General features: G+C 41.9%; 1 protein-coding gene across 1 annotated transcript in view; it reads right to left on the bottom strand.

Annotated features, from left to right (window-relative positions):
* Window positions 1–16,919: 16,919 nt before the first annotated feature.
* Window positions 16,920–22,943, bottom strand: part of LOC106608778 (insulin receptor substrate 1-B) — an 85,895-nt gene continuing 79,871 nt past the window's right edge. Inside the window, 1 exon segment of the mRNA XM_014206905.2 lies at window positions 16,920–19,701. Within this exon segment, the coding sequence (XP_014062380.2) occupies window positions 19,694–19,701 (8 nt within the window). The 3' untranslated portion in view covers window positions 16,920–19,693.

Genomic DNA, 22,943 nt, shown 5'->3' with positions numbered 1-22,943 from the left:
GAGTTGACAAACAACATGGACATTTTTTTTGTTCAACCCTTTGTAAGAAATTATTTTTATGATGATGTCCAACAAAATTACATTATCATTTTATGATAATGCCAAAATGAGAGTCTATTTTACAAATTATTTTATCAAAAGTGTGGTTTATTTGACCTTGCTGCCAGAAAGAGAACACACAACTTGAGATGGAAAAATAGGTCAATTGAGATGGAAAAATGTGTTGAAATGTTCTTTCTTGACAAGATGACATAGGCCTAAATGCAGTCCAGTTGAAGCATCATCATAGCATGTCTAGACTTGCATTGGAGTCTATGACTGATGTTCACGTTTTCCAAGTGCTTAGTTTATCCACAAGGTGGCATGTGCTATCATTGAAAACCAAAAGGGGTGGGGTTTTTTTCTTGTCATTTCCCTTTGGTTTCCCCTAGTAGAAGAAGTGTCATGTTAGGTTACTTACTACAGGAATCTGGAGAAATATGGAAAGAACACAACTCAAAAAGATGAAAGAAAACTATAAAACACATTCTTTGCACATAATACTTACTGGATAATAACCATTATTGCTAGAATAGCCATAGGCCTCAGTTTAGTTTGGTTTTACTGTGAGTTTTCCACAGTCTGAATCAACAAGAGTCAAACATTTCACAAGTACAGGGATGTTGTTGCTTTGGTCCAGCCACCAGTGATTTAGCACGGTTCCATGTGTCCATGCTATTGCTCAAATTACACCGCTAACAGTCATTTATGAAGGATGACCCTTAACCTTTTCCCAGCGAGTGAGCCTCACCAAAATACCCACTTCCATTCAGGATCCAGCAGTGGGGGGGCCAAGGCTAGGGGTAAGCTTGAGGGATCTGTCAATCAAGTTGAAATACATTGTACATTGGATTAATGCAACTCCCCTACAGCACCCCCCCCCCTTCAGAGTTCAAACCCATTAAAGCCATATTGTGTAAGGGGAGCGTTTTCTTGTCCCATGAACTATGTCTGTCTGATTTGGAACGTTACAAAGCAAAGGTAAACTGGCAGGTCTTTCTAAGCTCTCTCTCTGTGTGCCCGTGAGCGTGTGCATGCCTATGAATGTGTATGTGCAAGTCTGTGTGTGCATGCATCTGTGTGTATGTATCTGTGTGTGTGTGTGTATGTGTGTGTGACATGTTTTCTCTTTAAAACTGGCTCCCCCTGGCCCCCCTCCTTCTCTCACTCTGAGGGGAATTCTGTACCATGTGTCTGTGGTTTTCAGGGAGCTTTCAAGGAAAATAAAGCATAGGCCTCCCAGTCATCTCCTCCTCTTCCCCTCCTCCTTATTCTCCTCCCTCTCTTACTCCCTGTCCCTCTCTCGCTCCATGTGGCAGTTTTATGTTTTCTAACTCATTCTCTTACTCTCTCTGATACATAAATGACAGAGTAACCGAGTTGACTACGTACGCAGCATTACATAAACTAGGCACATCAAAAATGATTTCCACATTCCCCATGCAGTACGATTACGGGGTGGGGGAGCGAAAAAGGGAGGCAGGGAGGGAGGGAAAGAAAGAAAGAAAGAGAAAGGCTTTTTGTTTGGCTAAGTACACTATGTGAAAGAGTGGAAGGGAGGAGGGGAGACTGGGGGGGGGGCGAGAAAAGGGGCTGAAAATACATTAGAAATGGTTGAGTCTGCTGTGGCATTTGCAGATCAAATTACTTCAGATGCCAGAAGTATTGGATTTGCTGGGTTTGACTATATCCATATTAGTTTGAACTGTAGTAATTCTGCTGATTGCACTGCAGCAAAGTTTACCCTCAACCTTTTCATAAGAAATTAACTTAAACAAGTGCACCAAATAGAATGGAAATGATTAAACAAGGAGAATGTGAAGGAAAGGGTGATTCTTTTGTATTTATTTATTTCACCTTTATTTAACCAGGTAGGCTAGTTGAGAACAAGTTCTCATTTACAACTGCGACCAGATTAACTGAAATGCATGAAACAGTACGGTTATTATCTCGAGTTCAGATCTTTATCAGTCTAGAAAAACATATTTATCCCCTTAGTGCCAGCGCACAAGACAGAAATCTAAAGCTTTAAAAACAACACACTATCTTAGTATGGGAAGGAGACGGTATTCTAATGTAGAGTTTGATTCCTGGAAAAATGTTCTATGTAGACCAGTTTATCGAGTCTTGCAAAAGAAAAACTCAAAAATGTAAGTACTCTTCATTGGATGTGTGTCATGTGAATGAGGATCTGTATCACACAGTGGCGTTTTTTTATGAGCATTGCCTTATTTCAATTACAGCATATTGGATGACTGTCATCCATATTCCATTCACCCAGCTCAATATAACAGCGATAGGTTTAGGCTACTACATGATACTCAAATGTTCCCTATCTGAGGTTGCTACAACCTATCCTATGAAGGTTATGTATTCATTGACCTGGCCAAGGCTTTTGACTCTGTCAATCACCACATCCTCATCGGCAGACTCAATAGCCTTGGCTTCTCAAACGATTGCCTCGCCTGGTTCACCAACTACTTCTCTGATAGAGTTCAATGTGTCAAATCGGAGGGCCTGTTGTCCGGCCCTCTGGTAGTCTCTATGGGGGTGTCACAGGGTTCAATTCTTGGGACAACTCTTTTCTCTGTATACATCAATGATGTCGCTCTTGCTGCTGGTGAGTCTCTGATCCACCTCTTCGCAGACGACAGCCTTCTGTACACATCTGGCCCTTCTTTGGACACTGTGTTAACAACCCTCCAGACGAGCTTCAATGCCATACAACTCTCCTTCCGTGGCCTCCAACTGCTCTTAAATACAAGTAAAACTAAATGCATGCTCTTCAACCAATCGCTGCCCGCACCTGCCCGCCCGTCCAGCATCACTACTCTGGACGGTTCTGACTTAGAATATGTGGACAACTACAAATACCTAGGTGTCTGGTTAGACTGTAAGCTCTCCTTCCAGACTCACATCAAACATCTCCAATCCAAAGTTAAATCTAGAATTGTCTTCCTATTTCGCAACAAAGCATCCTTCACTCATGCTGCCAAACATACCCTCGTAAAACTGACCATCCTACCAATCCTTGACTTCGGCGATGTCATTTACAAAATAGCCTCCAATACCCTACTCAATAGACTGGTTGCAGTCTATCACAGTGCCATCCGTTTTGTCACCAAAGCCCCATATACTACCCACCACTGCGACCTGTACGCACTCGTTGGCTGGCCCTCGCATCATACTCGTTGCCAAACCCACTGGCTCCAGGTCATCTACAAGACCCTGCTAGGTCAGTGCTTCTCAATTATTTTCTGTTACGCCCCCCCTAGAAAGAAGTAAACATTTCGCGCCCCCCAACTCTCCGCCGCAACTGTAAATAGTATAATTTGTCTATAAAATTGTTATAAGTACACCTCTGCATAACATTGTATCCTTATTAACATTAAAGAAAACAAAAAAAGAAAAAAAGAAAGAAATATAGATCAACTAACAACAAAGAATAACTTTATTAACATTGTTTTTTAGTCTGTAACAGAAAAGACTTAAAGTGCATCAATTTGCCTGAAATAAAATAAAAAATTCAAGCCTTATTTAAACTGTAAACATTTTTTGACCATTTGATACTGAAAAAGAAAATGAAATATAATCAATAAATAATAATAAATTCAAATTGATCAGCAACATTAACTCAGGAGCACAATATATGAAACACTTTGACCTATAAAACAAAAATGAATAAAACAATTTGTGCAGTTTTTCGAAGCGGGGTTTGAAGCATGATACTGCAACTCTCAGCTCCTGCTCAATGTTTAGCTGGGACCTGTACTTGGTCTTCAGTGCAGCAACAGCAGAGAAGCCAGTCTCACAAAGATAAGATGTTGCAAAAGGAAGAAGAATGCCCATGGCCCTCTGCCCTAAGAGTGGATACTGCCTCTCTACACTCAGCCAGAATTCACTCAGTGTCTGTGATGTGAACCTCAGTCTCAATGTGGAGTCAGACGTCATATCAATGAACTGGTCCTCCTCTGCAGAGCTGAAACCAGTTGGAGCTGGTGCATTGAAACGATCTCTCACCCAGTCATATTGGGAACTGTTTTCAGGGAAGTACTTTTTAAAGAATCCCATCAGTGATGAAATATGCTCCTTAATATATGGAATCACTGAGGTGGCATCATAGTCAGTAGTGTCAACAAATTCATGCAGGTTCTCGAATGAATCAGTATTTCCTTCATCAAGTCGCCTGCCCCACATTGCAAGCTTTCGAGTGAAAGAGCTGATCTTGTCTGTGACCTGAGGGAGGCGTTTATCTTTCCCTTGAAGCTGTAGATTTAGTTCATTTAGCTTTCCAAATATGTCACTCAGGTAGGCCAGTTTTGCCAGGAAGTTCTCATCACAAAATTTTTCTGCGAGGTCATACTCCGAAAACATTCTTATCTGCTCTCTGAGCTCAAAAACTCGGGACAAGACTTTTCCATCGTGACAGCCACCTTGCTTCACTGTGAAACAGCACAGCTTGACGTTCAGCTCCCATCTCCTCACAGATAGCAGAGAAGACTCTTGTTTTTAGTGGTCTGGTCTTTATAAAATTGACTACACCTACAATGTCAGTCATAACCTCACTTAATTCAGAGGAAAGGTGCCTTGACGCCAATGCTTCTCTGTGTATAACACAGTGTGTCCACTCAGCATTAGGTGAGGACTTCTTGATGAGTGCCCGAAGTCCTTTTCTCATCCCTGCCATGGTCTGTGCACCATCACTGCAAACACCAATGCAGTTCTCCCACTTTAGCCCATTCTCAGTCAGGAAGCAGTCCAGCATTTTGAATAGCTCTTCAGCTGTGGCTCTGTCTCTGACATATTTACAAAAAAGTAGATCCTCACACAGGGAGTTTGTCATGTCAAAACGTACATAAGCGATAAACAAACAGTCTTTGTTGCTGTCAGTTGCTTCATCGAACTGTAAGGCAAAACGTTTGTCTTTGAGTTTATCTACCAGCTGTTCTTTAAGATCGTTAGCAATGTCATTTATACGTCTGGCGACAGTGTCATTGGACAGAGGGATAGTTTTTATTTTTGCAGCACTTGCGTCACCCAGCATGACAGAGACCATGTCTAATGCTGCAGGCAGTATCAGCTCCTCTGCTATTGGGCGTTTTTTTTTCACTGAGCAATTTGGTCGTACGCCACCTTATATGATGCTAACAGTGCTTGCTGGTTTACTGAAGTAGCATTCACAAAGCGGGACGATTGTTGGCAATATTCGGCACGTTTTCGCTGAAAAAACTCAAGCGGCTTATCAGCGTGATTGGGGTGTAATGTCTTTAAGTGACGCCTTCATTTATTTGGCTTCATGCTGTCCGCTGCCAACATTTTTAGACACAGTAAACATACTGGTCTTTCCTCGTCTCCCACCGTAGTCACAGTGAAGCCAAGCGCTACATACGCTTCGTCATATTTCCTCGTCTTAGCTTTCGGGAGACTTACGTTTGCCTCATTATCTCCGTCTCTCTCTGTCTTTCTTTTCATCCCTGTTAAATATTTTTCCATGGTGTCTCTTAAGGGTTTGTTATCTGCACTTCATATCTCCTGCTCTGTGCTGCGTGCTCTTGTTCGGTGCAAAAAAAACCCTACTCCCTGCGGCAAAAAAAGACATGTTCCCCGGGGTCACACGTGCCCCCCCTGGCATTGCTCCGAGCCCCCCCAGGGGGGCACACCCCACTATTTGAGAAGGACTGTGCTAGGTAAAGTTCCCCCTTATCTCAGCTCACTGGTCACCATAGCAGCCCACCTGTAGCACGCGCTCCAGCAGGTATATCTCTCTGGTCACCCCCAAAGCCAATTCTTCCTTTGGCCGTTTCTCCTTCCAGTTCTCCGCTGCCAATGACTGGAATGAATTACAAAAATCTCTGAAACTGGAAACACTTATCTCCCTCACTAGCTTTAAGCACCAGCTGTCAGAGCAGCTCACAGATCACTGCACCTGTACATAGCCCATCTATAATTTAGCCCTAACACATACCTCTTCCCCTACTTATTTTGCTCCTTTGCACCCCATTATTTCTATTTCTACTTTGCACTTTCTTCCACTACAAATATACCATTCCAGTGTTTTACTTGCTATATTGTATTTACTTTGCCACCATGGCCTTTTTTGCCTTTACCTCCCTTATCTCACCTCATTTGCTCACATTGTATATAGACTTATTTTTCTACTGTATTATTGACTGTATGTTTGTTTTACTCCATGTGTAACTCTGTGTTGTTGTATGTGTCGAACTGCTTTGCTTTATCTTGACCAGGTCGCAATTGTAAATGAGAACTTGTTCTCAACTTGCCTACCTGGTTAAATAAAGGTGAAATAAAAAAATAAAAAAGGTTAAGTTTATAATGTAGGTCGAGAGACAAATTGGAGTAATCAAGGTGACAGACAATACTGTGTTGTACACTCTTGCCTGCATCTATCTGACCTAATTTGTAATCCTTAGTCTAAACAGTTGCAAAGAAGAGTTTCTATTGGACAAATTCAGGTAAGTTTATCCCCGTTTTGTTCCGTTTGCTTCCGTTTATTAAGAAAAGTTTTTCAACAGATTCGGCAGAATGAATACCCCCCTGATCACTCACACACACTGGTCACTTTGATAGCAGCCACATAGAAACAGCATCATCACTTTGTTCGTTGTATATTTCCGTCTTGCATCTACGAGCTCTCATCCTCTTACCTTCAAGTGTTGGATAGCCATAGCCACCTAGCTAACATAAATAGCATTCACCTCTGTTTCAGCCAGGTGTTTGAGCAGGCTAAATTAGGTAGCTGCATTAGCTAGCTAAGTAAGTGAAAGTGAAAAGAATACAATGAAATATAGCTAGATCTTTCTCGCTCTCTCTCTCTGCTGCTTCTCTTTAATTCTTGAAGAAATTCATTTGTTCAAAACTGTTCAACTATTGTCTTTCTCTTTGAGTCAAATACTCACCACATTTTATGCACTGCAGTGCTAGATAGTTGTAGCTTATGCTTTCAGTACTAGATTAATTCTCTGATCCTTTGTTTCTGTCAGTTCATGCTGACAGAGCTCCAATAGGTCGTTTTATCTAAAAAGAAAACTTTTTTTTAATGTTTTAAAATGTAAAAAAATCTGAAATTTACTGAGTTGGATTGTCCTCCCCTTCCTCCTCTGAGGAGCATCCACTGGTATCACAGTGTATTTCAGTGTGTGTGGTTCAGAGAGCTTGGCTATTGCCGTGACAAACACGGAGTGAGCTCCTGTCTGTCCGTGCCAGAGAGGAAGTCATAAAGCAGGAAAACTTCCTGTATTATTACCCACGTGCCGATGGATGTGAGTACCGTTACATGCTGCTACATCATGGGGGTTGGAGGTGATGAACAACAGATGGGAAATTAAATAAAATGTATTCAAATGTATCCAGCCTAAATTTTTTATATTGATTCAAATCTAATAAATATACTTTTTAATCCCCCATAGACAGGCTTTAAATACCCCCCCACACACACAAGTAATTCTGAAACATGTTAAAAGCTTTTTGTACATTTTGGTTCCTCAAATACAATGATGGTTTAGTATGGACTGTGCCCAGTATCATATCATCAGTTGTTTCTGGTTTCCCCTATAGTCTACTGATAAGTATAACATAGACACTGTAAACACACATCTGTTGTTAATGTGTTAATGCCCTACAATTGTCTAGTCTGTGTGTGTGGGTCTGCATGCTCCTTTCGCTCACCCTAACACGTGGCTGAGGGTGAGAGCCAAAAGATGCTGCTATACAGAGGACATGTCCCTCCGCCTAGTTTTACAACTAAAGTTCACAGGTCATACACACACACCAGATGGAGGCTTGGCTAACAGCCCAAACACTGCAGACAGAGGGAAGATCTCAATTGCATAATCCTTGCATCCTCTCTCCTCGTCCCCTGAACAAAACCCATTGGAGGAGAAGGGGAGGGGCCTCTGAATCTTCCCACAGACCTACCAGTTGTCTACTACTGGCCTCCAAGCTGCTCTCTCCATCTCTGTCACTCCCCATCTTCAGCTCTTACCACCCTCCCTCCCTCCCTCCCTCTCCCCCTCCCTTTTTCTATTTTTATCCCTTGTTTCCTCTAGGTTTATGACATCACTGTCTGTCTGTGACGGGTGCCCGTCTGAACCCAGTGTCCTCTACCTCGTCTTGGCACCATCCCAGAATACTCATCTGTCTCTCTCTCTCGCTCTCTCTTTCATGGGAGGGGTCAACTGTGGAGCTGCCGCCAACGCAACGGAACACAAGCATTGACTCTGCGTCTCCATGACGACCAGATGGCGGCGGTCTCTCACTCGAGCACTCTCTCTTTTCGATGTGGGGGCTCTAAGGGCTGCATCTCAACCCTTCTTTTCTCCTCTCTTCCTCTCTATCCATCCATCCACTGTTTGGCTCTTTGAAAGACTTTCCTCTACTGTCCTGTCACCTGGCTGATCACAATGGTCGCTGTTATGTACAAGCAGCCCTAACGGAGGGAAGCAGTGTGTTTGCAGTTAGTGGTCAGCTAGCGGTTAGCTGCAATACTTACTTCACCTAGGGCCAAGCTTTCTGGAATTTTAGAGTCTCTGTGACCATGTGTGTTTATGGGTGGGACATGTCCCTCCCTTTGAGATTCTTCAAAGTAGCCAGCCTTTGCCTTGATGACAGCTTTGCACAAATTTGGCATTCTCTCAATCAGCTTCATGAGGTGGTCACCTGGAATGCATTTCAATTAACAGGTGTGCCTTGTTAAAAGTTAATTTGTGGAATTTCTTTCCTTCTTAATGCATTTGAGCCAATCAGTTGTGTTGTGACAAGGTAGGGGTGGTATACAGAAGATAGCCCTATTTGGTAAAAGACCAAGTCCATATTATGGCAAGAACAGCTCAAATAAGCAAAGAGAAACAACAGTCCATCATTACTTTAAGACATGAAGGTCAGTCAATGTGGAACATTTCAAGAACTTTGAAAGTTTCTTCCAGTGCAGTCGCAAAAACCATCAACCGCTATGATGAAACTGGCTCTCATGAGGACCGCTACAGGAAAGGAAGACCCAGAGTTACATCTGCTATAGAGGATAAGTTCATTAGAGTTACCAGCCTCAGAAATTGCAGCCCAAATAAATGCTTCACAGAGTTCAAGTAATAGACACATCTCAGCATCAACTGTTTAGAGGAGACTGCGCAAATCAGGCCTTCATGGTCGAATTGCTGCAAAGAAACCACTGCTGAAAGACACCAATAAGAAGAAGAGACTTGCTTGGGCCAAGAAACACAAGCAATGGACATTACACCGGTGGAAATCTGTCCTTTGGTCCAAATTTAGATTTTTGGTTCCAGCCACCATGTCTTTGAGAGACACAGAGTAGGTGAACAGATGATCTCTGCATTTGTGGTTCCCACCATGAAGCATGGAGGAGGAGGTGTGATGGTGTGGGGGTGCTTTGCTGGTGACAATGTCTCTGATTTATTTAGAATTCAAAGCACACTTCACCAGCATGGCTACCACAACATTCTACAGCGATACGCCATCCCATCTGGTTTGCGCTTAGTGGGACTATTTTTTGTTTTTCAATTGGATAATGACCGAGAACAAACCTCCAGGCTGTGTAAGGGCTATATGACCAAGGAGAGTGATGAGTGCTGCATCAGATGACATGGCCTCCACAATCACCCGACCTCCACAATCACCTGACCTCAACCCAATTGAGATGGTTTGAGATGAGTTGAACTGCAGAGTGAAGGAAAAGCAGCCAACAAGTGCTCAACATATGTAGGAACTCCCTCAAGACTGTTGGAAAAGCATTCCAGGTGAAGTTGGTTGAGAGAATGCCAAGAGTGGGCAAAGCTGTCATCAAGGCAAAGGGTGGCTACTTTGAAGAATCTAATATATAAAATCTATATCGAATTGTTTAACACTTTTTTGGCTAATAAATGATTCCATGTGTGTTATTTCATAGTTTTGATGTCTTCACTATTATTCTACAATGTAGAATCAGTAAAAAATAAAGAAAAATCCTTGAATGACTAGGTGTGTCCCAACTTTTGACTGGTTCTATACATATAGAGCTTTTGTTGGCTTTCTGGTGAGGGAGGCACATATAATCAGAACTCATCATGGGTAGGCCGCAGTGGCTTGCAGGTCTGCATACCCACACATTCAGTTAGAGCCAGCCCTAGCCGTTTTTGGGGGTCCTAAGCAACAAAAAAAGAAGCCCCCCCCACCTTGCAAGCAAAATATTTTAGCAGCCGCCCTCTTGAAAAATGTCTACAAATTTTGCCTTGGGGAGTAGAGAAAATGGTGCAGTTATAAAGCACGTTTTCTGCAATTCTACACATTTTGCCATGGTGTTGAGAGAAGATTTTGCAATTTTATAATTCATTTTGTGCAATTCTACACATTTCGCTATGGGGTGGCGAGAAATCTATGATATCCGAGTGAGAAATTTGACCATGATTACCGCAAGTGTAGATAGCTGGCCGCTAGACTAACTTACCAATCAAAAAAATTTGGTCAGTTGAGTGACTGTCAGAACAAGATAAAAACTGCTGATGCACAACCAAATATCGAAATTGCACTTTGTGTATTGTACTATTCTAACTCTCAACAGTAAACTGAGACCCCGAATGATCCGCGGGTCTACAAAAGGGGGGCGCGTTGGTCCTTCTTGTGGGCAAATTCTGTCATCAAACTTTGTCATCAAAGTCTGGCATTCTTTGGATTTATGGTGCTTTCAAGACAACTTGGAACACGGAAAAAAACAAGGTCATATCATGACGTCAGTGATCTTCACGTCGGAGCACTAGAAAGAGGCCAGAGTTCCCGACTTGGAATTCCAAGTTAGATGACCGTTCAAAACTTATTTTCCCAGTTGTCCATCCCTGCCCTCATACATACAGGTGATGACGTGCAATTTACACACATATTTCTTCCTATTCATAGGGCAGGGATGAGAGAAAGTGAGAGCATCTGCTTCATTCTCATTCATGCGCAGGCTGTGTGTGTGTGTGTGTGTGTGTTCATTCCTATTCAGGCCAACTGGGATTTAGTGGACAGATCACTTGGGGTCCAGGTTCCTGGCCATCTGGGAGAGACAGACAACACACTTCATTAGGTATTAGAAAGAGTGAAAGAAAAGCGGGAGGGAGATGTGAGATACTGACTTATCTTAATGCCCAATGAAACTGTGAATGAGAGAGAGCATTACACACACACACACACACACACACACACACACACACACACATAAAAGCAGTTGGTCATCATTCCAGTCAGATGCGTGATAAACCCTGTTGGCATCTTGCCACTACAGAGTCACATTGATCTTATCACTGAGAGATGATGACTAATATAATTCAATGGCTTTGTGTGTACAGTAATTAAATCATTAAACAGTTGTATTTTACATGCCATCAGAATATCTGAGTTGTGATTGTTAAAACCTTCATGAGTTTGATTGTGAGTGTGTGGGAGTGTGTGTCTGTGAGTGTGTGTCTCTCTCTCTCTGTGTGTGTGTGTGTGTGTGTGTGTGTGTGTCTGTCTGTCACTATAGTTCAGTGTGCAAATGTCATCTCTTGCCTGAGCCTGTATAACTGTCTGTGCCTGTCACTTTGCTTATCAGTCTTCATGTTTTCCTAATGTCTCCATCTGTCCCTCCCCACAGACATCCATCCAGTCAACTCTTCTTTTTATGAGATTTTGATAAAAGGACAATTCCATCTTCATCTTCAAAATAAAAACAAACGGCACATTTCTTTGTTAGCCTTTTTTTTTTTTGCTGTTTAGTTTTTTCCTCTCTCAAGCACAGGCAAATATCATCACAATTTCCCATTCAGAATTATCCCTGAAATAAAATAAATAAGAGAAAGAAAGAAACACTGTAAAACTGCTTTTCCCTTCCTAGAACCTAGAACATCTAGAACCCCAAACTGCATTTTCCCTTCCTAGAACCTAGAACATCTACAACCCCAAACTGGCTTTTCCCTTCCTCCCCTCCTCCGTTGAACATCTAGAACCCCAAACTGACTTTTCCCTTCCTAGAACCTAGAACATCTAGAACCCCAAACTGGCTTTTCCCTTTCCTTGAACCTAGAACATCTAGAACCCCAATCTGGCTTTTCCCTTTCTAGAACCTAGAGCATCTAGAACCCCAAACTGGCTTTTCATCCCCTCCTCCATAGAACACCTAGAACCCCAAACTGCCTTTTCCCTTCATCCCCTTCTCCGTAGAACATCTAGAACCCCAAACTGCCTTTTCCCTTCCTCCCCTCCTCCGTAGAACATCTAGAGCCCCCTATCGTGATGGAGAACAGCAACTTATCTGACACATTAAACTTCATGACACATCATTATGACCATCAATTAATTTCATATTAACATAGCATGGCTCGGCTCTCCGTTTGGAACAGGGTGGTCGGTATGTAGTGTTGATTTTAGCATGTAAATCCTGGTGGGGCAAACTCCCAAAAATGTTTTAGATGCATGCCAGCAAAGCCACTACACAACACTAAACAATATATTAATTGCACTATGATGGCGACAAACGGTGCCCACAAACTGTCAGGGCCTACATAAAGCTGTCCCAACAGCAGAGCTTTCGTTTCAGCACCATGAAGTGAATCCTTACCATCGCTACACCTGGCTATCAGCGGAGCCTTGTCTGGCAGTGAAACAGTTCATTCAGCCTCATTTACTGCCTTTTTAAAAAACATAGCTGATATGGCTGACTTGCTTAGACAAATGTGGTTTCTACTGACAATTGAGATGTACAAACTATGGCATAAGGGAATGATGAGTGGAGAAAAGGCAATCCGTAATTTCGATTAAGACATTAATGAGCAAGCTAAGACGGATGTAGTCAATATAATTATTTGTTCAGCACTTTTGAAATGTTCAGTGACAGAATTTAGAACATGGGCTGTTCTTACAGTATTCTCCCTGTACACCAAGTCAGAACCGTAGGATATATAAAGGGTGCATATAAGCAGATAACGAAAGCTCTTACAATATTTGATGATAACATTTCTCTAAAACAGGCTATAGGCTACATGTGCACCCCCAAGTCAGAAGAGTAGGCTAAGCTATGAAAAAAGGGAAAGGGACCAAATTATTAGGGTGAGGCACAAGGGCTACTAACAGCCTACTACACAACATACACTTAGTATTACTTTCTTAGCTACAGTATATATTCAGTTGAAGTCAGAAGTTTACATACACCTTAGCCAAATACATTTAAACTCAGTTTTTCACAATTCCTGACATTTAAGTAAAAATTCGCTGTCTTAGGTCAGTTAGGATCACCACTTTATTTTAAGAATGTGAAATGTCAGAATAATAGTAGAGAGAATGATTTATTTCAGCTTTTATTTCTTTCATCACATTCCCAGTGGGTCAGAAGTTTACATATACTCATTTTGTATTTGGAAGCATTGCCTTTAAATTGTTTAACTTGGGTCAAACGTTTCAGGTAGCCTTCCACAAGCTTCCCACAATAAGTTGGGTGAATTTTGGCCCATTCCTCCTGACAAAGCTGGTGTAACTGAGTCAGGTTTGTCGGCCTCCTTGCTTGCACACACTTTTTCAGTTCTGCCCACAAATTTTCTATGGGATTGAGGTCAGGGCTTTGTGATGGCCACTCGAATACCTTGACTTTGTTGTCCTTATGCCATTTTGCCACAACTTTGGAAGTATGCTTAGGGTCATTGTCCATTTGGAAGACCCATTTGAGACCAAGTTTTAACTTCCTGACTGATGTCTTGAGATGTTGCTTCAATATATCCACATAATTTTCTTTCCTCATGATGCCGTCTATTTTGTGAAGTGCACCAGTCCCTCCTGCAACAAATCACCCCCACAACATGATGCTCTCACCCCGTGCTTCACGGTTGGGATGGTGTTCTTCGGCTTGCAAGCTTCCCCCTTTTTCCTCCAAACATAACGATGGTCATTGTGGCCAAACAGTACCATTTCTGTTTCATCAGGCCAGAGGACATTTCTCCAAAAAGTACAATCTTTGTCCCCATGTGCAGTTGCAAACTGTAGTCTGGATTTTTTTATGGCAGTTTTGAAGCAGTGGCTTCTTCCTTGCTGAGTGGCCTTTCAGGTTATGTCGATACAGGACTCGTTTTACTTTGGATATAGATACTTTTGTACCTGTTTCCTCCAGCATCTTCACAAGGTCCTTTGCTGTTGTTCTGGGATTGATTTGCACTTTTTGCACCAAAGTACATTCATCTGTAGGAGACAGAACACGTCTCCTTCCTGAGCGGTATGACGGCTGCGTGGTCCCATGGTGTTTATACTTGCATACTATTGTTAGTACAGATGAATGTGGTACATTTAGGCTTTTGGAAATTGCTCCCAAGGATGAACCAGACTTATGGAGGTCTACAAATTATTTTTCTGAGGTCTTGGCTGATTTATTTTGATTTTCCCATGATGTCAAGCAAAGAGGCACTGAGTTTGAAGTTAGGCCTTGAAATACATCCACAGGTACACCTCCAATTAACTCAAATGATGTCAATTAGCCTATCAGAAGCTTCTAAAGCCATGACATCATTTTCTGGAATTTTCCAAGCTGTTTAAAGGCACAATCAACTTTGTGTATGTAAACTTCTGACCCACTGGAATTGTGATATAATTCACTGTAAGTGAAATAATCTGTCTGTAAACAATTGTTGGAAAAATGACTTGTCATGCACAAAGTAGATGTCTTAACCGACTTTCCAAAAATATAGTTTGTTAACAAGAAATTTGTGGAGTGGTTGAAAAATAAGTTTTAATGACTCCAACCTAAGTGTATGTAAACTTTCAACTGTATCTCCCTGGCATATTACATAATTTATGCAGCAGCATACAATACATTTTTGGACTCACCATGTTGTGCTGTGCTCACTTGAACAGGAAGGTGGCGCGGTGGTCGTGGGCAAATTTTGTCATCAATCTTTGCCATCAAACTCTGGCATTCTCTGCATTTACGGTGCTTTCAAGACAACTGGGAACACGGAAAAAAACAAGGTCGAATCATGACGTCAGTGATCTTCAGGTTGGAGCTCTAGGAAGAGGCCAAGTTTATGACTTGGAATTGCGAGTTAGATGACCGTTCAAAACGTATTTTCTCAGTCAGAGCTCGTTTTTTTTCAGTTCCCAGTTGTCTTGAACTCACTGAAGTCATGCTGGATTGACAGCATGGCCAATGTATTCAACCTTTACTGGCCATGGTGTTGCATGTGAATGTTTATCCTTTTAAGCTTGGAAAAGAAACCCTTAAACACAGACTTGGACCACACACCCTCTCCAATGAATAGCAGGCTAGTGATTGCTTTGTAACACTTACAGTTTGCCACAGATTCCTTCCAAACAACTCATTGTTGAATTTGTGATTTCCAACTTGTTGTGCAATGTTTATTTCCAATGGCCGATGAGCAATGATACGTTTTATCTATAATTTCTCTTCATATGACAAGGATTGAAAAGGATTTGCCAGTAGATTGTCGACTTAATTCATGATGATGACTGATGTCTAGCTTGCTAGCTAAGATTTTGAAAGTATGATGTTGACGTGATAAGTCCAATCAAAGTTATGGTAGATATAACGTGATTTAACATCATTTTATCTGTGGCCAATCGCTTTGAGCCTTCTTTGATGGGTACTTCTAATGTAAATTTATGGCAGCACCGAAGGGGCTTGAATTTTCAAGCTCTCCCTGTAGATTTTGCGGTGACAGTTTTGGCAGTTTTGAAGCAGTGGCTTCTTCCTTGCTGAGTGGCCTTTCAGGTTATGTCGATACAGGACTCGTTTTACTTTGGATATAGATACTTTTGTACCGGTTTCCTCCAGCATCTTCACAAGGTCCTTTGCTGTTGTTCTGGGATTGATTTGCACTTTTTGCACCAAAGTACATTCATCTGTAGGAGACAGAACACGTCTCCTTCCTGAGCGGTATGACGGCTGCGTGGTCCCATGAGTGACAGAACACTGAGCCAATCACGGTGCAACTAGAGAACATTACCAACTCCTATGCTCCGTATTTTCAGCTGGCTGCCCCACCACCACAGAAATCACTGATCTAGGCAGAAACACCTGCATTTTGGAGCTGCCTTACTCAAGAAAGCAAAAAAGAGACCATGTTTTTATGCAGCTTTATTAACTCAACCAAAAAATGTTTTTACATTGTTTGCAAACTGATGTGACATGTACTAATGCCAAAATAACATGCGAAACATATAAAACTAAAAAAGTATATATATTTTTTAGCTTAACAGGTGGGGCTAAAACAGGTAGGGCTCTGCCCCACCTGCCCTGAATGACGGGTCGCTACTGTAGGTATGTTAAATGGAGAAATGACACTCTTGCCTCCAAGTACCTTGCTTCTCTAAGAATTAAAGTGACACTTCACTCCAAAATTCAAGTTTGTCATCTAGAACTCAACAGTGAATGAGCTCATGGGCATTGTCCACTTTTGAGGCCATAAAGTGTTGGATTTAACTTTGATTTCAGAATTAACTCTTGCACTAAGCTTGTTTTTGTGCATTTTCCCCCATATTACTGGAAGCTAGGATCTGGCTTTAGTTTGGAAGATTGTTGAGTCATTATGAGAAAAATATAACATTTCCAAAACACTGTTTGTGTTTAATGTGTGTGTGTGTGTGTGTGTGTCGCTGCCTCTTTGTGCCATGCAGTGAACAGAAACAAACCCGGCACAGTGAGGTTGGAGTCCCAACTACTTTCCTAACCCCACCTCTGCATTAAGAAACCATTATGGCCAATTGTCCTGACCACAGATCCCAATCTGGTAGCAATAAAGCCGCTTTGTTATGCTACCAAAAGTCACGTGACTCAAATGAGAAGGAAGTGCATAAGACAGCCAGCCCATATACAAATGTGGTGGTAGTGAAACGGACAGACACATTTCGTTCTGTTTAAAGGTGTTTCCCCCCCTATTTTTCTCTTTCTGTGATTGCTCATATTGGCAACTTACAGTAAGTATTGTTCATTTAGTACAATTTCACAAGTGTCCCAGAGGCAAACTATGAGGCAAGATATCTCAAAACATCCAAGACAGGTTTTTTTGGTTTTTTACGGTGGTAAAGAAAACAACAAGAGAGCAGGCAAGGTTATAATAGCATTTAACAACCAAGAAAAATATAAAACGTCAGAACTTGAGAGCTCATAGTAGTTATTCAAAGTAGCTACTGTAGCTTTTTAATGTATTGTCTGAAAGAGTCACAGCGTATTTTTGTTTTGGCACTAATACGGCCATCCATAGACGAGGTCCTCAATGGGGTCCTCCTCGGGGCCTACATTTTCCAGCACCAACCCAATACAAACACGTGATGAAGTCAGGGGCAATTGGTCAAGTCATTTCATGGGTCACTACATCCTTGAACATCATAATTGAATCCTCAATAAGGGAAGGGTACCTTGAGGTTACACAATATTGTACATACGCTAAGAGAACAATATACATAAAAATAGACAATATATATATTTTGAGAGGATAGCCCTGATAGTGCTAAAGGGGAAGAAAGGGACAGACAGACAGACATACAGACAGGCACTTTAGTGCTAATGCATAGCAGAAAGAGTTTAAAGTAAGAGACAAAAAGAGAGAGAAAACAGGAGAATGAGAAACAGAAAGGAGGGTTGTGGCCATCTATGCCCCCTAACAAAATACTTTAATAACTAGGCTGAAGTTAGCACGTTCCCCGCAGCTAGCGAGGCCCATGTTATCAAATCCAGACGTTAGCCAAGACGACTTTAGCGAGGGCTATAGTTAGCACAGCTAATGTCAGCGCCTCCATTATCTCTATGGACACTATAGCTACCATCCTATCGCTTACAGGCTCCTGACACGATGGGGATGAAAAGACCTGCAACTGTCTTGAGATAATAGATGCTAACGTTTTAACTGATAATTGGATTGAGTAGGATAATAATGTCATACCTATATCTGAGCTGTGATCAACAACACTAGCCATTTACCACCTAGCTAGCACAATGCTGAGGGATTTACCATCTACCTAGCACAAATGCTATAATAATCTGACCAACCCAGGTAGAGGAGAATGGGGTATGTTGAGTGGTTGAGCTCATCTTACCCCACTCTCCCCTATTTTGAATGGCTATGTTCCAACATCCACAGGAGCCCATTTACACCACTCAGAATCAGTGGTGTAAAGTACTTAAGTAGTACTTTAAAGTATTTTTACTTAAGTCGTTTTTTGGGGTATCTGTACTTTACTATTTATATTTTTGCAGACTTTTACTTCACTACATTCCTAAAGAAAATAATGTACTCGTTACTCCATACATTTTCTCTGACACCCATTACATTTTGACAAGAAAATGGTTCAATTCACACACTTATCAAGAGAACATCCCTGGTCATCCGTACTGCCTCTAATCTGGCAGACTAACGAAACACAAATCCTCCGTTTGTAAATTATGTCTGAGTGTGTGCCCCTGACAATACATTTTAAAAATTAAAATTGTGCCGTCTGGTTTGCTTAATATAAGGAATTTGAAATTGTTTATACTTTTGATACTTAAGTACATTTTAGCAAATCCATTTACTTTTGATACGTAAGTATATTTAAAACCAAATACTCTGACTTTTACTCATGTAGTATTTTACCTGGTGACTTTCACTTTTACTTCAGTCATTTTCTATTAAGGTATCTTTACTTTTACTCAAATATGACAGTTGAGTACTTTTTCCACCACTGCTCAGAATGCATGCATTCCACAACGCATCACTTCATTCCAAGTGGTATGTTAATGTAGATTTTGGAACAGAGCACCTGTCTTTACCTGCAACAAGTGCCAAGTGTTTGTCTTTGTGTGTTAAATACATATTGTCCAGCGCCAGAGACAGTATTCACAGTGAAGGGTGACTGTCTTATTGTAAAGTATGTGGGTGGATTGGTATGTGATATAGAATACTGCAATCTTGGATGAGAGGTATGGGCAGAGAGAGATAGAGATTTTGAAAGAGGGAGAGAGATAGGGAGAAATCTGTCAGTTACATGAGCTTAAAGCAATGAGCTTAAAGCGAATAGAAGCTATGCTGCCAACATCTCTCACAGTAAGACAGTAAAGGCCAGCTAATTGGTATTTTTATCATCATCATCCTTATTATTCTTACACCTGCCACAACATATTGCTACTTCAAAACAAGCACAAATACTGAAGCTTCTTCACTTCCTTAGTCAATGCTAAGTTGAAGTTCTTTGTAAAATGTCTACAATCAAAAAAATGAGGCACTTTTGAGCAGATATATATTTCTATATATTTTTTTGTTTTTATACTTTGTATATTCAGCCGTCATTAGATTAAATCCTTCTTTTTGATTGGTTAATTGGGTTTCCATTTAAGCTGATGATCGAAAAATATCATTGGCTCCCAGTCAGCAGTCAGTCTTTATACTCTTCTCTGATTGGCTTAGAGTCCTCCCTTCTCAGGCTATGTGCAACCAATAGGTTTTCAGAATATCATTGGCACGCATCCCCATTGGTCATCACAACCAATAAACTGAAAGCAAAAAAATAAAGGTTTTCCATCAGTCCTTCCAAAGTGCTTCAGAGGTGTGACCAGTGCAACCCGTCTTCCCATTGGCTGTCACACAAGGATGAGGAGGAGGAGCTTCAGGATCTCTTATTTATTTCCCATAATTCCAAGGCAAGGGCAAAGACATCAGCATTCTGAAAACAGAGAGTAAATGGCCGGGTTAGAAGACCAGTAAACAATAGCATATGATATGAAGATTAACCAAATATTACTACATTTATCTACTGACTACCACACATTATCACAAACATTGTTTTCAAATCTACAATAAGATATCTATGTCTGCTTATCCACAGGGGAACACTGTGTTCCTTTAATTACATATACAGAGAAGTTCAACTGAGGGATGGAAGGGAGGCGAGTGAGACCGCACAGAGCGAGAGGAGAGAGAGGGAGGGAGAGGAAAAGAACGAAAAAAATTTGGGGAAAGAGGGGGAAAAAAATAAGGGGAAAGAGAGGGCAACCACCACTGCAGGGTGTGTGTGTGTGTGTATGCATCTATTGTTTTAGGTCAATTTACACTTTTCCTGTTATATTACGTAACTAAAGCAAGTATGTCATTAAGAAAATGTCCTCATTTTTTCAATAACATGGAACCGTTGAGAGCTCCAAATTCACACACACAAACTTGTCTTTGTTATGGAACCTCTTGTACGATTGATAACGCCTTCGAGGGTCGTACTGACGGACTGACAGAGGATATTGATGCTACGAAGAGGAAAAGGACTGAAAATGCACACCATAACACGACTCTCATACATCTTCCTCTCGATTGGTCGATGTCCCTTTATTAGGGGGTAACTAGCGGTCACACATGACGAGTATGGTCCCGTGTGGCTCAGTTGGTAGAGCATGGTGTTTGCAACGCCAGGGTTGTGGGTTCGATTCCCACGGGGGACCAGTACAGAGAAAAAAATGTATGAAATGTATGTATTCGCTACTGTAAGTCGCTCTGGATAAGAGCGTCTGCTAAATGACTAAAATGTAAATGTAAAAAATGAGTATGTACTGTAGGTCTATAATAATAACAATAGTCATGTAATTAACATCATCATTAAAGGCCACTTTAATTACGAGGAAACGCTGCGGGCGGGTGGGCCGCATGATGGAAACATCAAATCAACCAAAACAGTAATGACGAATGGTGACTGATTGAGAGAAAGGAGTCCTTTGTTCCTTTTCCTAAATTTCCCAGCCCTGCTCTCTAATTGTCGATGAAAAAAAGTGCCTCCTCTATATTTTTGGTGCCCCCACCGCCCCCTTCTTCTCTTCCTGGTGCAGTGCTATATTTAGCGTCCCGGCACAGACGGTGCCAGCTAACAGCAGCAGCTAGTGCAGCTCAGCCTGAGAGAGCCAAACAAACAATCAGCCCAATGGACCCAGGGAGACCGGAGGAGACAGGGCACGCATTGGTACACACACATTGGTGCAGAAGCGCTCACAGGCAATTATTTGTGAGGGCGCACACACCCACGCATTGGCACACCACACACACACACACACACACACACACACACTGAGGACACAGTGACCGGGTAAATATGGATGGCACATAAGAGCATACTAAACACACACACACGTTTTGTTCTTCTATCCTCATGGGGCACAAACATGTATTTCCATTCAAAATCCTATTTTCCGTAACCCACCGTTTCCCAAACTCGGACCTCAGGACTCCGGGGGGGTGCACGTTTTGCACTAACACTGCACAGCTGATTCAAATGATTAAAGCTTGATGATTAGTTGATTATTTGAATCAGCTGTATAGTGCTAGGGCAAAAAAACTAAATGAGCACCCCTCAGGGCCCAAAACCGAGTTTGGGAAACCCTGCTCTAACCCCAATTATATCCTTCACCCTAATTGTAAACCTAACACCCCCCCCCCCACGCAAAAACACACCAATCCATTAGGCCGGGGTCAGTGAGTATATATAATCTAAATGCGAACCATGACACACACACTAACTACTGACATCAGTGTGGTCTATATGCAACCAGACAGGAAGCATTTCCTTTTCTAAACTACTTTAAAATCGCTCTCTCTCTCTTAAATCGCTCTCTCTCTCTCTCATCGATTTCAATCATTTCCTTGCGTCATCTCTCCGTTCTGGGCTCTAATCGATGATGCCTCTGTGAGTAAGTGTGACTGGCTCTTTAACTCCAAAGCCAGATGGGGCTATGATCTCAGCCAATGTCTGGCCTATAAAATGTTCCCTCTCTACATCAGTCCCTATGTCAGTCGGTCTATGTGTCTATCTGTGGCAGTCAAAGTGATGGCTCACTGGATGAAGCAGTCAATGTGGTGCGTGTGTGTGTGTCTGCCTGGGGCCGTCAATGTCCGGTTCTTTGACGGCTCACTTTAGTGGCTCATTAAGGATAAGGCACCCTCTGTGCCTTTAAGTAGATTCATTTGAGTGTATTTGTGTGTCACCCTAGCATCTGTCAGTCTGTGAGTCAGTCTCTGCGATGATGTAAGATGAATATAAGATGCAATGCCTTGTTCTGTGTGTGACACACACTAGTCTGTTGATCAGAGTTGTGTCTGTCTGTCTGCGTCAGTTGTCTGTCTGCGATGGGGTCACTGGACTTAGTTTAGATCTGTGTGTCCCTCAATAGACTGACACTGGCCGAGCACATACTGCTACTGCGCAAGTGGGCACACGTCTCTCTCACACGCACAAAATCGCATACACTCGCTCTCCCCTCTGACCCTTGCACCGCCAATCACTTCCATGCCCCAGGAGCCACAGCTGTCAAGTTATATAACATTCTGTTTAACCAAGAGCCCATCACCATAGGAAGGCCTCTGCCTAGCAAAGAGAGGGTGTTATGAAAGCCAGTAGGGAAGAGGGGATCAGTGCAAAGAGCAGAGCGAGAGAGATCGAGTGAGTAAGGCGATCTCTCTCTCTCTCTCTGTGCGTGTGACATCTGGGAGATGTATGTGCTGTGGATCACAACATTAGCCGGTAATAGACGGATTTTGGCCCCAAAAAATAAATGTAAAGACGATAAATAAAAATAGCCACCGGCCAATTTCAAAACAATGCTTTTTAGCCTATTCATTGATGAAAATTGTATTTATTTATTTTGTGTTACGCTGACCTAGGAGTGCTGTGTTTTTCTGTTTAATTAGGTCAGGGTGTGATAGATGGGTGGGCATTCTATGTTTTTGTTTTCTATGTTTTGGCCAGGTATGGTTTCCAATCAGAGGCAGCTGTCTATCGTTGTCGCTGATTGGAAGCCATACTTAGGCAGCCTATTTTTCCTGTGTTGGTGTGGGTAGTTGTTTCCCGTTTTGTAAGTAGTACCTGATGGATATGTTGGCTGTCGTTTTCTGTTTAAGTGTCATCATTAAAGTAATTATGAGCACTCTACA

The sequence above is a fragment of the Salmo salar genome, chromosome ssa07, assembly GCF_905237065.1.
Source record: "Salmo salar chromosome ssa07, Ssal_v3.1, whole genome shotgun sequence".
In the NCBI taxonomy this organism is placed as follows: Eukaryota; Metazoa; Chordata; class Actinopteri; order Salmoniformes; family Salmonidae; genus Salmo; species Salmo salar.
This window is presented reverse-complemented; position numbering and strand designations above follow the sequence as displayed.